At 47.9% G+C, this 21182-nt stretch overlaps 1 protein-coding gene across 6 annotated transcripts in view; it reads left to right on the top strand.

The window, feature by feature from the left end:
- PARL (presenilin associated rhomboid like) overlaps positions 1-21182 on the top strand; it is a 78587-nt gene that overhangs the window by 32870 nt on the left and 24535 nt on the right. For all 6 annotated transcript variants that reach the window (XM_063954941.1, XM_063954939.1, XM_063954938.1 and 3 more), the window contains one exon: positions 14917-15066. In XM_063954941.1, the coding sequence (XP_063811011.1) occupies positions 14917-15066 (150 nt within the window). The remainder of the gene's footprint in view (positions 1-14916; positions 15067-21182) is intronic.

The following is a 21182-nucleotide window of genomic DNA, read 5'->3' as shown; positions in this document are numbered from 1 at the left end:
CCTGCCTACAGACATGCTGCCTGTGAAGAGCAGTCCCTCCAGAGCAACTCCAGCTATCTGTACGGTACCAGGGGGTTGTAGAAGGGAGGGAAGGCTGTGTATAGACTGTGTCACCTATTAAGGGACACAATCGGCGCTGGTTAAGGGTCTCCCTATACCTGTATAGCGCTGTGTGTGTGGATTGGCTCCAATTTCTGTGTCTCTCTGCCATTCTTGGGGGGGGAAATTCTGTCTGCCCTGTACCCTGTGTGTATGTGGGGTGTGCAAGCAACCATGTCTAGAGACTCTGTCTCGTATGCTGGAGAGGATATATCTTCTCGGGAAGATCCCATCCCATGTAATCAGGATTGCACTGTTGTAGCGCAGATCCCGGCTAGGGAACCGGAGTGGTTTGCCTCTCTTAGGGGGGCTATTTCTCAGATTTCTGAAAGGGTTGCAAGGACTGAGCATGCGACTCAGGTATTGCAGTCCTCTATGGCTGTATGGTCTGATACTGCTCCCCCGGGGCCCCCTGCGGTACATTCTCTCAAACGTGCTCTTGCCCAAATTACGCAGGATGACACGGATACCGATTCTGACACAGCAGACGGTGATGGGGATGTGTCAAGGGGGATGGCATCACTTGCTAAGGGTGTGCAGTTGATGATTGAGGCCATGCGGGATGTGTTAAATATTTCTGACACACCTCCTGAGCAGGTTGAGGAGGCTTTTTTCACAGACAGTAAGAAAGCCGCTCTCGCCTTCCCTGCTTCTAAGGAATTAAATGCCATTTTTGGAAAGGCCTGGGAAAACCCGGAGAAAAAATTCCAGATCCCTAAAAGGGTTCTGGTTGTTTTCCCTTCCCGGAGGACGATAGGAAAAAATGGGAGTCCCCGCTTATAGTTGACGCCTCTGTTTACAGGCTGTCAAAACAAGTGGTTTTGCCTGTCCCTGGATCTACCGCGTTGAAAGACCCGGCGGATTGCAAGATGGAGGCTACGCTCAAATCCATATTCATGGCTTCAGGGGCGATACTGCGGCCTACTATTGCCTGTGCATGGATTTCAAAAGCAATAGCAAAGTGGTCAATCACTCTGCAGGAGGACTTGACTACGATGGATAAAGGTGACGTTGATTTGTTTTTATGTAACATTCAGGATTCTGCAGGGTTTCTGGTGGAATCCATGAAGGATCTGGGTTCCATGGCTGTGGGGATCTCCTCCATGTCCGTCTCGGCTCACAGGGGTCTCTGGCTGCGCCAATGGTCTGCGGACGCAGAATCCAGGAAAAGTGTGGAGAGCCTACCCTGTACAGGTCAGGCTCTGTTTGGGGAGGTGCTGGATGCGTGCATTGCCACAGTTACAGCTGGTAAGTTTCCTTTTCTCCCCGCAGCTGCACTGGCTACGAAGAATCCTTTTTCTCCCAACACGTCACAGTCCTTTCGGCCCACTAGGACTAGAAAAACAAGCCCTCTCACACCTTCTTTAGAGGTGGTCATGCCAAATCCAAGAAGCTTGCTCCCACAGGTTCCCAGGACCAAAAGCCTTCTTCTTGTGCCTCAAAGTCCTCAGCATGATGGTGGCCCGCCTCAACAAGAAGCTGAGGAGGTACTGTTCCAGGTCGAGAGACCCAGAGGCAGTGGCGGTGGACGCACTAGTAACGCCGTGGGTGTTTACGTCAGTGTATGTGTTCCCTCCACTTCCTCTTATCCCAAGAGTTCTACAACTTGTATAAAGAACAGGGGAACTGACAATCCTCATTGCTCCGGACTAGCCAAGGAGGGTTTGGTACGCGGATCTGCTGGATTTACTGCTGGAAGATCCAAGGCCTCTGCCTCTTTGGGAGGATCTTCTACTACAGGGGCAGTTCGCTTATCAAGACTTACCATGGCTTTGTTTGACGGAATGGCGGTTGAGCGCCAGATAGCTCGGAAGGGTATTCTGAGCAAGGTTATTCCTACCCTGATACAGGCTAGGAAGGGGGTGACGTTTAAACATTACCATCAAATTTGGAAAAAGTATGTGTCTTGGTGTGAATCCAAGAAGTTTCCTGCGGTGGAGTTTCAACTTGGACGGTTTCCCCTTTTCCGGCAAGCAGGTGTGGATTTAGGCCTGAGATTGGGCTCCATCAAGGTCCAGATTTCGGCCTTTTCCATTTTATTCCAGAAACAATTGGCTGTCCTCCCTGAGGTTCAGACCTTTTTGAAAGGGGTTCTGCACATCCAGCCCCCTTTTGTGGCGCCAACGTCCCCATGGGATCTTGATGTGGTGTTGTAGTTCCTGCCATCGGTTTGGTATGAGCCTCTACAGGAGGCTGAAATCAAGTTTCTCACATGGAAGACTGTAACTTTGTTGGCCTTGGCTTCTGCTCGGCGTGTGTTGGAATTGGGGGCTTTGTCCTGTAAAAGTCCCTATCTGGTCTTCCATGGCGATAGGGCGGAACTCCGGATTCGTCCACAGTTCCTTCCTAAGATTGTGTCGGCTTTTCATATCAACCAACCTATTTTTGTGCCAGTGGCTACTGACACCTCAATTGCTTCAAAGGCCTTGGATGTTGTGAGGATTTTGGAGATTTATGTAAAGAGGACTGCTCGTCTCAGGAAATCTGACTCTTTGTTTGTCCTGTATGATCCCATGAAAATTGGGTGTCCTGCTTCTAAGCAGTCGATTTCTCGCTGGATCAGGTTCACCATCCAGCATGCCTATTCTACGGCAGGATTGCCGTGTCCAAAATCGGTTAAGGCCCACTCTACTCGTAAGGTGGGTTCTTCCTGGGCGGCTGCCCGGGGTGTCTCCGCCTTGCAGCTTTGCCGAGCAGCTACTTGGTCGAGTTCGAACACGTTTGCTAAGGGGCCCTACAGACATGCCGTTCCACCGCCGAGCTGCCCGACGGCGGATACGGCCGACGAGCGACCCGGCGGCGGGGGGCAGTGACGGGGGGAGTGAAGTTTCTTCACTCCCCCTGTCACGCGGCTCCATAGAACTGCAGGCAAATATGGACGAGATCGTCCATATTGGCCTGCATGCACAGCCGACGGGGGACCAGCGATGAACGAGCGCGGGACCGCGCATCGTTCATCGTTGGAGCCTCCACACTGAAAGATATGAACGAGTTCTCGTTCATTTATGAACGAGATCGTTCATATCTTTCAAAAAATCGGCCAGTGTGTAGGGCCTATAAGTTTTACAAGTTCGATACTTTGGCCTCTGATGACCTAAAGTTTGGTCAAGGAGTTCTGCAGGAGCCTGCTCGCTCTCCCTCCCGTTCTGGGAGCTTTGGTACATCCCGATGGTACTAATATGGACTCCAGCATCCTCTAGGACGTAAGAGAAAATAGGATTTTAATTACCTACCGGTAAATCCTTTTCTTGTAGTCCGTAGAGGATGCTGGGTGCCTGCCCAGCGCTTCTTTATCCTGCAGTGGTTCTTTGGTTCAGTACTGCCTGGTTCCTAGGTAAGTTCTGGGTTCGTTCCTGTCTCAGTACTGTTTCAGTTGTTGCTGAGTTCTCCGGCCTGTTGGCCGGTTTGCCTTGTTGTGTGAGCTGGTATGAATCTCGCCACTATCTGTGTATTTCCTTCTCTCGAAGTATGTCGTCTCCTCAGGCACAGTTTCTAGACTGAGTCTGGTAGGAAGGGCATAGAGGGAGGAGCCAGCCCACACTGTTAAATTCTTAAAGTGCCAATGGCTCCTGGTGGACCCGTCTATACCCCATGGTACGAATATGGACCCCAGCATCCTCTACAGACTAAGAGAAAAGGATTTACCGATAGGTAATAAAAATCCTATTATTCTGAGAATCAGCAGCAGGACCAATCCTATCAATTCTGCTGCCTGTGACTGTTTATTATGAAAACAGAACCCAAGATCTAATTCTAATTGTAAATCTGTGTAATATCTAGTATACAGTAGGTTGTGGATAAGGGTACTCTTATCTAGGTCTTGATCTATCAGGGATTATAATCGTATATTTGAGCTATATTAAATAGTACTTATAATTCTTTCAGGATGCATTCTGCATCCCGGCGGTCAGGATGCTGGCGGTTATGTGACCAATTCCGAAATCCCAACACCACTCATGAGTCCAGTGCCGGAACACCTACAGCCGGCATTCTGAAGGTGAATATCGGGGTTAGGGCCTTGGGGAGGGAAAGATTAGGGTTAGGCACTTTGAGGGGGGGAAGTTAGGGTTAGGGACTGGTTAGGGTTAGGGACTAGGGTTTTGGTAAACCATAGCTGCCACCCCAGAGGGGTTCGGGTAGGGGACGGGGAAGGGTAGAATACTTACCCTGTCCAGTGTCGGGATCATCAGTGTTGGGATGCCACTGTTAGTTATGTGCCCGCCGGCATTCTGACTGTCGGGATCCAACCCATTCTTTCACACATAAAGATAGCTCTTATGACCATCTGCATTTAATCTTAACACCACATGTAATCTTAGAGAGTATGTGTATAGAGATTGAATTTGTTATGCACTAAATATAGGATTATTTTCACCAAGCTTAATTCGTTTTTCTTTTACGTCCTAGAGGATGCTGGGATCCACATTAGTACCATGGGGTATAGACGGGTTCCCTAGGAGCCATTGGCACTTTAAGAGTTTGAGAGAGTGGGCTGGCTCCTCCCTCTATGCCCCTCCTACCAGACTCAGTTTAGAAAATGTGCCCGGAGGAGCCAGTCACAGCTAGAGGAGCTCCACAGAGCTTCTTTAGTAAAAGTTTATTTTAGAGTTTATTATTTTACAGGGAGGCTGCTGGCAACAGCCTCCCTGCTTCGTGGGACTAGGGGGGGGGGAGTAGTGTCCGCCCTGCGGGGTCTGAGCCACTATCTCCGCTGACAGGACACTGAGCTCCAGAGGGGATCGAACATTTCCCGCCACAGGGGATCTCTCACTCCGGCAGTATGCCGCCAGCCCCTTACAGAGCCAGAAGATCTGTGGTGAGTCAGTCACCGGCCCCCCTGGCAAGCGGGAAGCCGGTGTGAAGATGGCGGCAACAGCGTATGGAGCGCAGTACTAACTGCGCTCCGGGGCTCAGCGGTACATAGTGCAGCGCTGTGAGGGGCGCCCTGAGCCAGCGCCTACACCCTACACTGACCTCTAAAGTCTGTCAGGGTCTTGGCATCGCTGCCAGCATGATTCCTCAGGCCAGTATAATCTCATGAAGAGCGGGAAGACAGCGCCATTAAGGGGGCGGAGCTTCTCAGGGCGGACCCAGTAGCATTCAGTCCCTCCAGAGCAACTCCAGCTATTTCTTACGGTACCAGGGGGTTGTAGAAGGGGGAGGGGAGGCTGTGTAAAGACTGTGTAACCTATTAAGGTGCACAGTCAGCGCTGGATGGGGGTATTTCTATACCTTGAAAGTGCTGTGTGTGGGTTGGCTCCAATCTCTGTGTCTCTCTTTGCATTCTTGGGGGTGAAACTCTGTCTAGCCTCCCGTGTGTGTGTGTGTGTGTGTGTGTGTGTGGAGTGTTTGGGGTCTCCATTTAGCTATGTCCAGGGACTCTGTGTCATATGCTGCAGAGGATATCTCCTCTCAGGATGATCTCATTCCATATAATCAGGATTCCACTGATTTAGCGCAGGTTCTGTTACCTCAGGGCCCCCGTCTGTAGGTTCCCACAAACGTGCTCTTGCCCAGATTATGCAAGATGACACGGATACCGATTCTGACACGGCAGACGGTGATGGGGATGTGCTCAGGGGGGCCGCATCTCTTGCTAAACGGGTGTAGTTGATGATAGAGGCTATCAGGAATGTGTTGAATATTACTGATATAACACCTGAGCAGGTTGAAGAGGCTTACTTCACTGACAGTAAGAAAGCCTCGCTAACCTTCCCTGCATCCAAATAATTAAATGCTATTTTTGAAAAAGCATGGGAAAACCCGGATAAAAAATTACAGATCCCTAGAAGGGTTCCAGTTGCTTTCCCCTTCCCTGAGGAGGATAGGAAAAAATGAGAAAACCCACCCATAGTGGACGCGTCTGTATCCAGACTCTCGAAAAAGGTGGTTTTACCTGTCCCAGGATCTACCGCCTTAATGGATCAGGCTGATTGCAAAATTGGTACTACGCTCAAATCCATATACACGGCTTCAGGGGCGATACTCTGTCCTGCTATTGCCTGTGCATGGATTTCCAAAGCTATAGTAAAGTGGTCAGGCACGTTACTTGAGGATTTGGATACAATGGATAAAAGTGACGTTGAATTGTTTTTACGTAACATTCAGGATTCTGCAGGTTTTATGGTGGAATCCATGAAAGACCTGGGCTCAATGGCTGCAGGAATATCTTACATGTCGGTCTCAGCTCGTCGAGGATTGTGGATGCGCCAGTGGTCTGTCAACGCGGAAACCAGGAGAGGTGTGGAGACCTTACCCTACACAGGTCTGGCTGTCTTTGTGGAAGCGTTGGATGCGTGGATCTCCATGGCTACAGCGGGTAGGGTAAGTCGCCTTTTCTTCCCTCAGCTGCACCTGGTACGAAGAAACCTTTTTCTTCAGCTGCATCACAGTCCTTTCGGGTTGCTAAAACAAGACAGGCCAAACCGTCCAACACCTTCTTTAGTGGAGGTTTGACCAAAATCCAAGAAACCTGCTGCTGCGGGTTCCCAGGAACAGAAGCCTGCATCCAGTACGCCAAAGTCCTCAGCATGACGGTGGAGCACGTGGCCTGGAGGTAGGTACTTTGGCCTCTGAGGAACTTAAGTTTGGTCAGTTGGTTGTTCAGGAGCCCTCCTGTTCTGGGAGCTGTGGTACATCCCCATGGTACTAATGTGGACCCCAGCATCATCTAGGACGTAAGAGAAAATAGGATTTTAATTACCTACCGGCAAATCCTTTTCTCTTAGTCCGTAGAGGATGCTGGGCGCCCGACCAGCGCTTCGTTATCCTGCAGTGGTTATTTACTTCAGTACTGCTTAGTTCTTTGTAAGTACTGTTTTGTTACTTGGTAAGTAATCTTGTTCAGCTGTTGCTGATGTTTCAAGCTAGTTAGCTTGGGTTGCCTTGTGTGTGAGCTGGTGTGAATCTCGCCACTATCTGTGTAATCCTTCTCTCGAAGATGTCCGTCTCCTCGGGCACAGTTTCTAAACTGGGTCTGGTAGGACGTGCATAGACGGAGGAGCCAACCTACACTCTCAAACTCTTAAAGTGCCAATGGCTCCTAGTGGACCCGTCTATACCGCATGGTACTAATGTGGACCCCAGCATCCTCTATGGACTACGAGAAAAGTATTTACCGGTAGGTAATTAAAATCCTATTTTGTCTGCTTATATTGTAATATTTCGGCCTACGGTTACGCTTGCATGTCATGTCAGCTACACAGGGTGATAATTATATGGCTAATCCTGCAGTGCTAATGCCATAGATGTCAATCCACAGCAAATGGGGAAAATCATGACCAGCCGTGGGATACATTTTCGAATTTACTGACTATGCTTGTAACTAGACTTGCACCCCCTATGGGACCTCCTGTGCCATTACAGCCACATATTGTCCCTGCTGTTAATCCGCCGTGGGCAGATACTCTGTCCTCTCAGTTACAGCAAATAAATTAGTCTTTGGCCAAGCAAAATCCTAACCCTTGCCCGCCTAAAACCAAGGGGTCGTCAAAACGGGCCGTAACTTCCTCACAATCCACTCAGATACTTCATCTGATGACGATGGCGCATATACTGACCCCTCAGACACTGATGCAGATGCTTCTGATGGGGAGTCTACTACACAGGTGGATGTTCCTGACATTTTGGAGGCAATCAGGCTGATTCTTCAAATTGATGATGATGATGATGATGAAGAAGAAGAAGAACCCCCAGCTACCTCTAAGAAACCAGATAAGTTTAAGCGTCAGAAGGTTACTAAATTAGTTTTACCTCATTCTGACCACTTAGTTGACATACGTCAGGGATCCTGGGAATATCCAGGAAAGAAATTCTCCCTGTCCAAGAAGATGCTAGCTCGTTATCCTCTCACTGCAGAGTTAAGTAAAAATTGGGAAACACCGCCTCCGGTGGACTCACAAGTCACGCGTCTGGTGGTGTCATCTGCTCTTTCTGTCACTACCGTCACCTCTTTGAAGGAACCGACGGATAAACGAGTGGAGGGTTGCTTGAAATCTTTTTACACTCTTGCTGGAGCTGTGCATAGGCCTACTATTGCGGCCTCTTGGGCTGCTAAAGCCATAGAGGCCTGGGTTCAGGAAGTTGAAGTGGAACTACTGTCTAATTTTCCTGATAATGCTAGACAGTGTCTTTCATACATTATTACAGCCTCTCATTATATACAGGAGGCGGCATCTGATGCAGGTATACTGGCGGCCAAAACGTCCACTACGTCTATTCTGGCTCGCCGGATCCTCTGGTTGCGGTCCTGGTCTGTAGATCTGGACTCTAAAAAGACCTTGCAGGTGATCCCTTTTAAGGGAAACATTCTTTTTGGGGAAGACCTCATTAAGATTGTTGCTGCCTTAGCATCTGTAAGACTGCATGTCTACCTAGTACTACTCCTTCAGCTCCGAAGGCTAAGAGTATTTTCTTTCGTTCATTTCGACCTCCAGGTAAAGCAAAGGGTCAGGCGTACCCGAAACAGGCTCACCCTTCCAAATCCACTAAGCCCAAATCTAAACGTGCTTGGGCTGCCCGTCAGCCTGTTTCCAAAACAGATAAGCCTGCTGCATGACGGGGCGGGAATCTCAGGGTGGGAGGCCGACTTCTATGGTTTGCTCGGGTATGGTTACAGACCATTTCAGACGCCTGGGTAAGGGAAGTCGTTGCTCACGGATACGCCGTCTCTTTCAAGAAACGTCTCCCTCGCCAGTTTTGCTCAACAAACGTCCCTTCGGACCCGGTAAAGGCAAAATCTGGTGGTACAATCCCTCCTGGACACCGGAGGGGATAGTGCCGGTGCCTCTAACTCAGAGAGGCAGGGGGTACTATTTAACGCTGTTCCTAGCTCCGAAGCCGAATGGATCTTCCCGACCCATTCTCAACCTAAAGTCTTAGAACAAATTTGTGAGAGTTTCAAAATTCCGTATGGAAACTCTTCGCTCTATTGTTCTGGCTTTGGAGCCCAAGGACTATGTGGTATCCCTGGACATTCTGGATGCTTACCTGCCTGTACCTATTGCAGCGTTGCATCAGCAATACCTGCGGTTTGCTATTGGCAACCTACATTTTCAATTCCAGGCCTTACCTTTTGGTCTGACCATGGCTCCACGGATCTTGACCAAGGTCATGGTGGTCATGACGGCTCTACTCTGCCGTCAGGGTATCAGGATCCTGCCATTTATGGACGACTTGTTGATCCTGGCAAACTCTCCGGAGGTTCTCCTTCGTCATCTGGAGCTGACGGTCCAATTCCTGCAAGCCCACGGGTGGCTCAACCACTGGAAGAAGTCTTCCCTGGTCCCTGCTCAGAGCATGGACCGCTATTGGACACCCACAACCAGCGCTGAAACTTCAGGACAGGATAAGATGCTTCCTCTCTTGCCCACATGTGTCAATACACTTGGCGATTTAAGTACTAGGCCTCATGGTGTCTGCTTTCGACATGGTAGAGTACGCTCAATTTCATTCACGCCCTCTGCAGAGGTTAATACTCTCCAAGTGGGACAGCCTACCTCACCGGATCAGAACTCAAATGATCTCTTTGACTCCGGAGGTCCGCTTGTCACTGTCCTGGTGGCTACAGGACCAGCTACTGAGCAGGTGTCGTCCCTTCTGGATCTCCAACTGGGTCCGTTTAACGATATGCCAGTCTGCGGGGTTGGGGCGCGGTATTGGAGCAACACTCTCCTCCTGATAAACATTCTGGAATTGCGGGCGGTGTTCAATGCGTTGACACTAGCCCTGCCTGTGGTACAGAACAGGCCTGTTCAAGTACAGTCAGACAACGCCACCACGGTGGTGTACATAAATCTGGGCGGCACTCAAAGCCGTATGGCAATGATGGAAGGGCCAAAGATTCTTCATTGGACGGAACGCCATCTGCCAGCCATATCGGCAGTGTTCATTCCGGGAGTCCTCAACTGGGAAGCGGACTTCCTCAGTCGTCAGGACGTTCACGCCAGAGAGTGGAGTCTTCATCCAGAAGTCTTTCAACTCCTAGTGGACAAGTGGGGCCTACCAGATGTAGACCTGATGGCGTCTCGACACAATCACAAGGTTCCGGTCTTCGGAGCAAGGACAAGGGATCCTCAAGCAGCATTTGTGGATGCACTGGCAATTCCATGGAACTTTCGGCTGCTGTATGTGTTCCCTCTGGTGTCACTTCTGCCCAGGGTGATAAGGAAGTTCAAGCAAGAAGGAGGAATACTACTTATAATCACTCCAACGTGGCCCAGATGGCATTGGTTCTCAGACCTGCAGGGTCTCTCGATAGTGTCCTCTTCTGGTTCCGCAACGCCCAGACCTCCTCGTTCAGGGCCCTTGTGTCTACCAGGATTTGGCCCGGCTGGCTTTGACGGTGTGGCTCTTGAAGCTTCCGTCCCGAGGGCCAAAGGGTTTTCTGAGACTATCATTCAAACCATGTTGAATGGCCGCAGACCGGCGTCTGCTCGGATTTACCGTAGGGTCTGGAATTCTTACTTCGCCTGGTGTGCGACTAATCATTATGACATATACAAGTTCAGTACTGCCAAACTTTTGGCTTTCCTGCAACAGGGCCTGGACTTAGGTCTTCGTCTGGCCTCCCTCAAGGTGCATATTTCTGCTTTGTCGATTTGGTTTCAGAGAAAAATTGCGACTCTGCCTGATGTTCATACAGTCACTCAGCGTGTGTTACAGATTCAACCTTCCTATGTCCCGCCTGTGGCTCCTTGGGATTTGTCGGTTGTTCCGTTAAACCTCTTGAGTCTGTGGACCTTAAGTAGCTTACTCTGAAGGTCTTGTTTCTGCTGGACAGGTTTCAGACTTGGGTGCCTTGTCCTGTCGGTCACCTTTTCTGATTCTTCAACGTGACCAGGCGGTTCTTAGAACTCGCCCTGGTTATCTACCTAAGGTGGTGTCATCGTTCCACCTTAACCAAGAGATTGTAGTTCCGGCCTTCACCTCTCCAGTTTTGTCCTCCAAAGAGCGGTCTTTGGATGTGGCACGGGCTCTCCATATTTATGTGAAGAGAACTGCTTCCCTTAGGAGATCTGATTCTCTCTTTGTTCTTTTTGGTTTTCATAAATGTGGCTGTACTGCTAATAAGCAGACCCTGGCCAGATGGATTAGAATGGTGATTGCACATACTTATGCACATGCTGGCCCTCCAGCTCCTGCTACCATCAAAGCCCATTCTACTCGGTCTGTTGGACCTTCTTGTGCGACCCTTGAACAATTGTGCAAGGCGGCTACGTGGTCCTCCGTGAACACTTTCATAAGGTTCTATGCCTTCGATACTTCCGCCTCCCAGGATGCCTCCTTTGGACGCCGGGATCTTGTGCCCACTACAGTACGTCCCCCTCCCATGAGGAACTGCTTTAGGACATCCCGATGTTATCCCTGTGGAACCCCAGTGTACCCCGCTGCAGAAAAGGAGATTTATGGTAAGAACTTACCATTGTTAAATCTTTCTGCGAGGTATTCTGGGTTCCACAGGGCGCCCACCCTGACGCACTTAGTTTCTTTGGGTTTGTACGGCATTAGCCGCTGATACCTTCTCTTGTCGTGAGAATGTGGTGTATGTGGCTACTAATGGTTGTCGTCTCTTTTACCTGTTACTGCATTGGACTGGTTAACAAAACTGAGCTCCTGTGCACGGAGGCGGGGTTATAGAGGAGGCGGCGTTAATCATCCTGGGAGCAGTCAAAGCTTTTAGCCTGTTGTTACCTCGTATCAAGATCCAATTCTACACCCCGATGTTATCCCTGTGGAACCCAGTGTACCTCGCAGAAAGAGATTTAACAATGGTAAGTTCTTCCCATAAATTTCCTTGTTTCTCACACATGCATCCAGGGGCAGGACCTTATAGAAATGAATAATTGCGCATGACATAAACATATTCTCCAAACAAACATGTAGGTTCAGGACACGTTCTTCAAACGTACATACTGTATATGTACAGAACACAAGCTCTCTGAACACACATGCAGATTATGGGTAAACTCTGAGCTGCCGGTGGAACAATGTGTTGCACACTTAAGCTGGGTTCACACTTAGCAATGGGTACCCAGGCCAACATCGCCACTTGGTCCGACAGGGCATTCTAAAGCATATAATCACTAGTGACATCCCCCGTCAGCCCTGCTGCAGGGCCGACTACGGATTTTGCAAGTGACCCGCAATTCATGGGTACACTCTAGACAATGTACCTGATATGTCGCTTCGATCCGCGGGATTGGGCGACATATCATCTAGTGTGTGCCCAGCAGGGTCTCCTCATGGGCAGCAGCCATTACCACTGCCCCATTGATGAAGAGCATGCTGGCCAGGAGGATGCATGGTCTACTCCTCAGGACTCAGAGACCAGCACCTGCTACAACTCCGACTAGTTCATGTCTTTCTTCAGCAGCAGCTGGGCAGGGCAGAGAAGATGGAGAATACATAGATGAATGCTGGGATGACATCCTGCTGTGGGCCAGCCGCTCCATGTCCCAGCCAGTATTTGCACAGGATAGGGTAGCTCCGGCTCCCTCTCTGATGATGCTGGTATAGGAGTTGGCAGGGAAGTGTTTGTGAAATTTCAGCTCAGTACGTTCAATAACCTACTTTTGAGGTGTAGCTCCTCAACAATATTAGATCAAATGCTGGCACTCCAGTGCTAAATGTTATTACTTGCCCTGGTGCCCTCCCGGGTCATTTAAGCCCCATGTATAGAAATGCAAATCAGGCGGCACTCACGGGTCTTCCTGTGAACAAATAAAGGACTACTGACTCTGTTCTGGGTTCAACGTTTCGGTGTTGCCATCTTTATCAAGAACACAAACACTGTTGTGATTGCAAGGGATTAAGACTATAGTAGATAATATGAGCACAAACACAGCTGTTCGGTTTTCCCACTTATCTAGCACCTTTAGATCAAGTGGCCCCCTGGAATCACTCCCGTCCAATTACAAAATGAAAGCTATATATTAGGCCACATTTTAATTGCAATTAAAATTTACTTTAGCTCAGTTTTGGAAAAACCCATCTATTCCCTCCATATATAAGGTTATAAACAAAGTACAGTTTTGTTATCTGATGGAAACTGTAGAGGCTCCATATTCAGTGTCGGGAACATCACCACAGTGGTTAAAATGGCAAGTATATATAACCATAGGGGAAGGTGTAGATATGCTATTAGGCGACCTGTAGCGTTAAATTATTGAATTACTGTCCCCCTTATATAAACGTTAGATTCTGTTCACAATGCTATAGAGCTGACCTTGTAACGTTTATAGGCTACGTTACAGGTTTAAATGGAATGTAACCTGCTACACCCGCTGTCCTCCCCTTTCTTTTTCCCTTTTTTTTCTCTTCACTTTCACGTCTTATACTTTTTGGTATTTGTACTCAATTTATGATATGAGCTTAATATCAAGTGTAAGAAATATCATATAAAATATGATGGTTGTCTTTGACATTCAGTATGTAATGTACAATTTGAGTTTTGTTATTTCTTGAAATGCCAAATAAAAACCTGGCAACTGGTACCCATTTCGTGGTTTGTAACGTCACAGCGTTGCACCATCATACGGCCACGCTCCAAATGTGTTTGATAAGCACGCCATCAGTGGTTGGATGCGTATATGTGTGTAAATATATAAAGGGGATTGGGGTATGATCAACCAGTGGTGTCACACAATGGCGTAAGAACAGTAAGAGATTGGGGATCTAACTAATAAAGATTAGGTACCCACTATAAAATTAACAATTTATGTATAACTGCATATAAAAATGGGGTTTAAAAAAGAGTGAGAATAATTTCTAGGATATATATAAGAATGCAATAAAATCAAGACTTAAGACAAGTAGGAGGTATATCTTATCTTAGTCTGAGGTTAGTAAGGGAAGCTCAATGCATTTCGTATTTAAGACTTCATCTAGGGGTAACCTTCTGTGACAAACTGAATACATTGGGTCCCAGATAATACAGCACGGATTTATGCTGAAATATAACAAATGATAACCTTTCTTTTTTTTTAGGAAACGTAACTCTTCTCATTTAACAGTACACTGTTTTATAGTAATTGGTAGTGGTAACCAGGTATATACTGTATACATTCTAAGGCCGGGTACACATTGTAATGACTGATGAGCTGGCTGTTGACAGATATGATAAGTATGCTGCACTGCATACACACTTACCAACTGACCCATATGCCTGACCACAGGAATTAGTTGTGACACCATTGTCAGTGGTTCCTGTGGCCAGCATAAGGGTCAGTCAGCTGTTCACCTGTACACACAGGCAGATGTAGCTAAATATCTGTATTTGCCATGCTGCACCGCAGATGTGATATGTCTGTGCTTGACGTTGTTCACAGACATAGCTGGTGTACATACAGACTATGGGGTGTATTCTATTCAAGTCGGATTTCCTGACTTGTCGGATTAACGGGAGTTTAAGGTTGAATCCAGATTTAACCTATTCATTCATACTCCCGTTTATCCGACAAGTCAGAAAAATCCAACTTGTCGGAAAGCATGTGGATCGGCGGATTAGCCGTAGATCCACGTGTTTTGTCGGATTCACGGCCAAATCCGACAGGTTTTAGTCCCGTTTCCGACAATGTCAATCCGATTTTATAAAAAGGTCAGATTGGCATTGTCGGGAACGTCCAAATACTGTTGGATTTGGCCGCTAATTGAATACTGCATTGTTGGATCCTTTCTGTTGGAAAGGATCCGACAAGCATTGAATACACCCCATAGTGCTGATGCACTTACCAGTATATTGCCTATTGTGTTTCCAGCCTGTTTTCGTTTTATTGTTTATATGTATGCTTGATTTATTTTTGTTTCTTTTGTTTACAGAGTACCTCTGCCTACCCATGATTCTGTCCACATTTAGCCACTTCTCTCTCTTCCATATGGCGGCAAATATGTATGTTCTATGGACATTTTCCTCCAGTATTGTCTCTTTTTTGGGGCAGGAACAGTTTTTGGCAGTCTACATGTCAGCAGGTAAGCATGCATTTGGTATCTTATCAGTAATTAATTTATTAATTCATTTAAATAACATAAAAATTACATATAGTAGTTGTCACTAATGACTAAAAGCAAAGTGCAAACAAGCTTTGAAGAAAATTCTTTCAGGGGGATGACGGTGAAAATTTAGGTTTTATGAATGGTTGCTAACAATTAGACTGTAGTTCCCTTAAACATTTTCTAAAACACAAATAAGTAATCCACCAGTATCCATACTATAATACTTGCACTACCCATTCTATACCAGCAGTGCAAAGATTACACATCATGTATACCAACAAAATATTGTTGCTCGTTCTCTTCTGTAGTACAGCTTTGACCATAGTAATACCATTCCATTGCCTCTGAAGGCCATAATAGATTCACTTGGATGAGGAAAAGCGGTATGTATGCACCACGCACTGTCTATGGCAGCGGTTGTTGAACTGTGGGCCTGATTCTGATGTGAGCACTATTACACTACCTCAAGGAAGTGGCTGTGCAATAATGTACAACTAAAAAATGCATAAGGAGGCGTCTGTGGGAGATAGGCGCCTCCTAAATGTATCTGGGATCCATTATTGCGTCCGTCAGCCACAGCACTCGGCCAGTTTGCATAACCTGCCGGGTCCACGAAGTCTGTGCTTAATGACGCAGACCCTGGGCTTTACAAAATGGGGGTGATACCCCCCTGATTTGTACAATGGTCCCAGCCACCACTCCCTCTAATGCAAAGGAAGACTACGTGCGATCATGCAGGACGTGTCATGAGCATGCACAGAACCCCATACATCAGATTTGTATTTAAATCATTTGTTTTGTGTACAAATCTGTTTAAGACCCTGTGTGTCAGTTTTGCTGTACAATGCAGCTGTCATTTTGAACTGTTCTCATTATTCCTTTCTGGTCAGACTAATGTAGTATGCCCAGACATAGGACTGGAATGAAGTTTTATATTTTCTTGATCCAGGTGCCAGTTGATGTCCAGCCTTTCTGGCGAGGGGTTCTATTGAAATGGTTGAATTTGCTTTGTTGAAGTGTCCAGCAGAGATTTTTCCTGGATGCTTTGCTGGAAACTTTCCTCCTCTGTTGAAGCCTCGGGGCTGAGACTTCCCTACCACACAGCCACTGGTCTTTTGGGCCATGTTTCACATTACCAGACATAGAGGACACAGGCTGTACACTGGGTATAGGCTGGTGAGTAGGAGTCTGGGCACCAAATGATTAACTTTTATTCCCAGCAGTCCAGGCTCACTGTCCCTTATACCTGTCACGATCCGGGTATCTGGACGCCATTACTTACCCTTCAGATGCCTCCTAAGGCGGGCTCAGCGTTCCAGGACCAGATTCCGCTGTTCCTGAGTTTCCACATGCAGAGTGTCAGAGTGGTGTTTTCATCAGCCGCGGCCTCCGCTGTGCCCGCGTGGTTAAATGTGCATCTATCAGCCTGGCGTCTCCTGTCTCCGGTGGCCGGCGCCGCCATTACTGTTTCCCAGACCACATGGATTACAAACCAAACTTCCCTCCAAGTGTCTGCATGGGCGCAGCCATCTTGGATTCTGTCATCTGATCATTTCCACCAATCTGCTGTTTGTATTGTTGATTTGCATAATTGCCTAGCCAACCCCTTCCTTGCTGCAGGTATAAGTAAGCTGTGCCTGAGCAAGGAAGACGTCAGTGCTTTGGTTGTCAAACCTAGTTCCTGTTTGTCTCTCTTCTATGATTGTCTTCCAGGTTCCAGCTCCTGTCTCAAGACTTCCACCATAGAGACCCGCACCAGCATTCCACCTGCGGTGTAGCCTGACTCTCCAATCCATTGTGGATTCATCTGTTTCCAGCTACAACACTACCTGCTTCCAGCCTCAGCTTCCAGCAGAATACAGCTTCCCTTAAAGGGCCGGTGTCCTTTCTACACTTTACCACTCTCCACCGGAATTATTATTTCTCCGCTCTCAAGTTCTACATTTCAGTTCACATTTCATCGCTCCCAAAGTTCATTTATTATTTAACTGGTTCCAGCCAGTATCCACTCCGTGCTAACAACAGTCTGGTTCCAGCCAGTATCCACAGCAGCTGTTTTACCTTCAGCAACCCAGCTCTTCCTGGAACACCAGCTGGTACAATCCTGGGTTATCTCCATTGCTACAGCCGGGCCTGGTAAGGACTTTCCATCTAGAAGATCATAAGAACTATCTCACACTACCAGTGCCCTGTGGCTCCTGCCATGCTGTAGTACTCAGGAACTGTATTTATTCTTTGCTGACTTTTACGTTTTCTTTTATTGCTGCTGTGATGCGGAGTTGTCATAATAAACATCATTGACTTTTATCTAAGTTGTCGTGGTCACGCCTTCGGGCAGTTATTATCCATGTTACTTACATGTCCAGGGGTCTGATACAACCTCCCAGGTTCCGGTACATCTCAGCCCCTACAACTGAGGCTGCCTCCCGTCAGCTCAGGCCCTCAGTTGTGACAGTAAGCACTGACCTAATGAATCCAGCCGGAGACCAGGATCAAGCGGCTAGGCCGATGCAAGAACTGGCAGCCCGACTAGAACATCAGGAGGCTGCACAGGGCCACATCATCCGCTGTCTCCAGGATCTCTCTACTCGGCTGGATGGGATTCAGACCACTCTCCGTGGATCAGGCGCGTCTGGTACGTCAACCACAGTGACTCCAGCTATAACCCCACCCACCTTACCCATTCCTGCTCCACGTCTTCATCTTCCAACGCCAGCAAAATTTGACGGATCTCCAAGATTCTGCAGGGGATTTCTCAACCAGTGTGAGATTCAGTTTGAGCTACAACCTGGCAATTTCCCCAGTGACCGTACAAAAATTGCCTACATTATTTCTCTTCTCAGTGGCTCAGCCCTCGATTGGGCATCACCGTTATGGGAGAGGTCCGACACCCTGCTATCTTCTTACACTGCATTCGTGTCAACATTCAGGCGCATCTTCGACGAGCCAGGCCGGGTAACTTCAGCTTCGTCTGAGATTCTCCGTTTACGCCAGGGATCACGTACTGTAGGACAATATCTTATACAGTTCCAGATCCTGGCATCCGAACTGGCATGGAACGACGCGGCCCTGTATGCTGCATTCTGGCATGGTTTATCCGAGCGTATTAAAGATGAGTTAGCTACCAGAGACTTACCCTCCAAGTTAGATGAGTTAATCTCACTTTGTACGAAAGTTGACTTACGTTTCAGAGAGAGAGCAACTGAGCGTGGAAGATCATCTGCTCCAAAATCTTCTGCTCCTCCTCCTCGCCAACTGTCACCAACTAAAGATGAACCCATGCAAATTGGCCGTTCCCGTTTAACTCCTGCTGAGCGCCGAAGACGTCTCTCCGAGTTTCTCTGTTTGTACTGTGCAGCTCCGTCTCACACCATTAATGCCTGTCCCAAACGTCCGGGAAACTCCAAATCCTAGCTCGCCAAGGAGAGGGCCGGCTAGGAGTAATGATCTCCTCTCCATCTCCTCAAGATTGTAACCTCCCAGTCTCGCTTCAAGTTGCTCAACGTTATCAGAACGTCATTGCCCTCCTGGATTCCGGAGCAGCTGGGAACTTTATTACCGAAGCCTATGTTAAACGGTGGTCCCTACCCACCGAGAGACTTCCTTCGTCCTTTTCCTTAACTGCTGTGGATGGCAGTAAAATTTTTGATACAGTTATTTCTCTAAGGACTCTACCAGTTCGTCTGAGAGTGGGAGTTCTTCATTCCGAACTTATTTCACTTTTAGTGATTCCAAGAGCCACACATCCTGTGGTCCTGGGCCTTCCATGGCTCCGTCTTCACAATCCTACAATTGATTGGACGACTACGCAAATCCTGGCATGGGGTTCCTCCTGTACTAAGACATGTTTGTTTAAAGTGTTGCCTGTCTGTTCCTCCTCCCCCAGGTCGTCTGATGTTCCACCTCCTCCATATCAAGATTTCACGGATGTGTTCAGTAAAGCTTCTGCTGATATCCTTCCCCCTCATAGAGAATGGGACTGCCCGATTGATCTCGTTCCAGGGAAGGTTCCACCTCGAGGCCGAACTTATCCGTTGTCTCTCCCCGAGACGCATTCTATGGAGGAATACATAAAAGAGAACCTAGCAAAGGGGTTCATTCGACCTTCTTCTTCTCCAGCCGGCGCAGGCTTCTTTTTTGTAAAGAAGAAAGATGGTGGTCTGCGGCCGTGCATCGACTACAGAGGTTTGAACGACATTACCATCAAGAACCGCTATCCTTTACCCCTGATTACTGAGCTCTTTGACAGAGTTAGCGGAGCTACCATCTTTACAAAGCTGGACCTGAGAGGTGCATACAATCTCATCCGGATCCGTGAGGGTGACGAGTGGAAGACCGCATTTAACACCCGTGACGGACATTATGAGTACCTCGTCATGCCCTTCGGATTGAGCAATGCTCCAGCTGTCTTCCAGCATTTCGTCAATGAGATCTTCAGAGACATTCTATACCGTCATGTCGTGGTCTATCTAGATGATATCCTCATTTTTGCCAACAATTTAGAGGAACATCGTTTCTGGGTAAAGGAGGTTCTGTCCCGTCTCCGTGTCAATCATCTTTACTGCAAATTAGAGAAATGCGTCTTTGAAGTCAAGTCCATTCCGTTTCTAGGGTACATTGTGTCCGGTTCCGGACTAGAGATGGATCCTGAGAAACTACAAGCAATCCAGAATTGGCCAGTACCCTTAACCCTCAAAGGGGTCCAGAGGTTCTTAGGGTTCGCCAATTATTACCGAAAGTTTATACGAGACTTTTCCACCATTGTGGCGCCTATTACTGCTTTCACCAAGAAGGGTGCTAACCCGTCCAAGTGGTCTGAAGAAGCCATGCAAGCTTTTCATCTTTTAAAACAGAGGTTCATCTCTGCACCTGTCCTGAAACAGCCTGACGTCGACTCTCCTTTCATCTTAGAGGTGGATGCCTCCTCCGTTGGAGTAGGAGCGGTGTTATCTCAGAGGGCTAAAGATGGTCATTTACATCCTTGCAGTTTCTTCTCACGGAAGTTCTCCCCAGCGGAGCGCAACTATGCCATTGGCGACCAGGAGTTGCTAGCCATCAAGCTCGCTCTAGAGGAGTGGAGATATCTGTTGGAGGGAGCTTCTCATTCAATCACCATCCTTACAGACCACAAGAACCTTCTATATCTAAAAGGCGCACAATGTCTCAACCCTCGTCAGGCCAGATGGGCACTTTTCTTTTCCAGGTTCGACTTTAAACTCCAGTTCTGTCCGGGCTCTCAGAATCGCAAGGCCGATGCCCTTTCCCGCTCATGGGAGCAAGAAAATGAGTCAGAGTCTTCAGACAAGCATCCTATTATAAATCCGTTGGCATTCTCCACGGTAGGGATGGACTCTACGCCCCCATCAGGGAAAAGTTTTGTGAAGCCGACACTAAGGAAGAAGCTCATGCATTGGGCCCATGCTTCCCGTTTTGCCGGACATACAGGTATCCAAAAAACCCTGGAGTTTATCTCTAGGTCCTATTGGTGGCCAACTCTGAAAAAGGACGTTTTGGAGTTTATTGCATCTTGCCCAAAGTGTGCTCAACATAAAGTATCCCGCCAGTCGCCTGCGGGGCAACTGGTTCCACTATCTGTTCCCCGTCGACCATGGACCCATTTGTCGATGGATTTTATTACAGATTTGCCCATGTGCAACAAGTTCAATACCATCTGGGTGGTAGTTGACCGGTTCACCAAGATGGCACACTTCATTCCTCTCACCGGTCTTCCGTCAGCTTCCAAGTTGGCTCAAGTATTCATACAAGAGATCTTCCGACTCCACGGTCTTCCAGAAGAAATTATCTCAGATCGAGGAGTTCAATTCACAGCCAAATTCTGGCGAAGTTTATGTCAAGTCCTCCAAGTCAAGTTAAAGTTTTCCACGGCTTACCATCCTCAGACCAATGGTCAAACTGAGAGGGTGAATCAGGACTTGGAGGCCTTCCTCCGCATCTATGTGTCCTCCTCTCAAGATGACTGGGTTCAATTACTTCCCTGGGCCGAGTTCTGTCATAACAACCAGTATCATTCTTCATCTTCTTCAACACCATTCTTCACCAACTTTGGATTCCACCCTAAAGTCCCTGAGTTC

This window comes from Pseudophryne corroboree, chromosome 2 (assembly GCF_028390025.1).
Source record: "Pseudophryne corroboree isolate aPseCor3 chromosome 2, aPseCor3.hap2, whole genome shotgun sequence".
Classification (NCBI taxonomy): domain Eukaryota; kingdom Metazoa; phylum Chordata; class Amphibia; order Anura; family Myobatrachidae; genus Pseudophryne; species Pseudophryne corroboree.
This window is presented reverse-complemented; position numbering and strand designations above follow the sequence as displayed.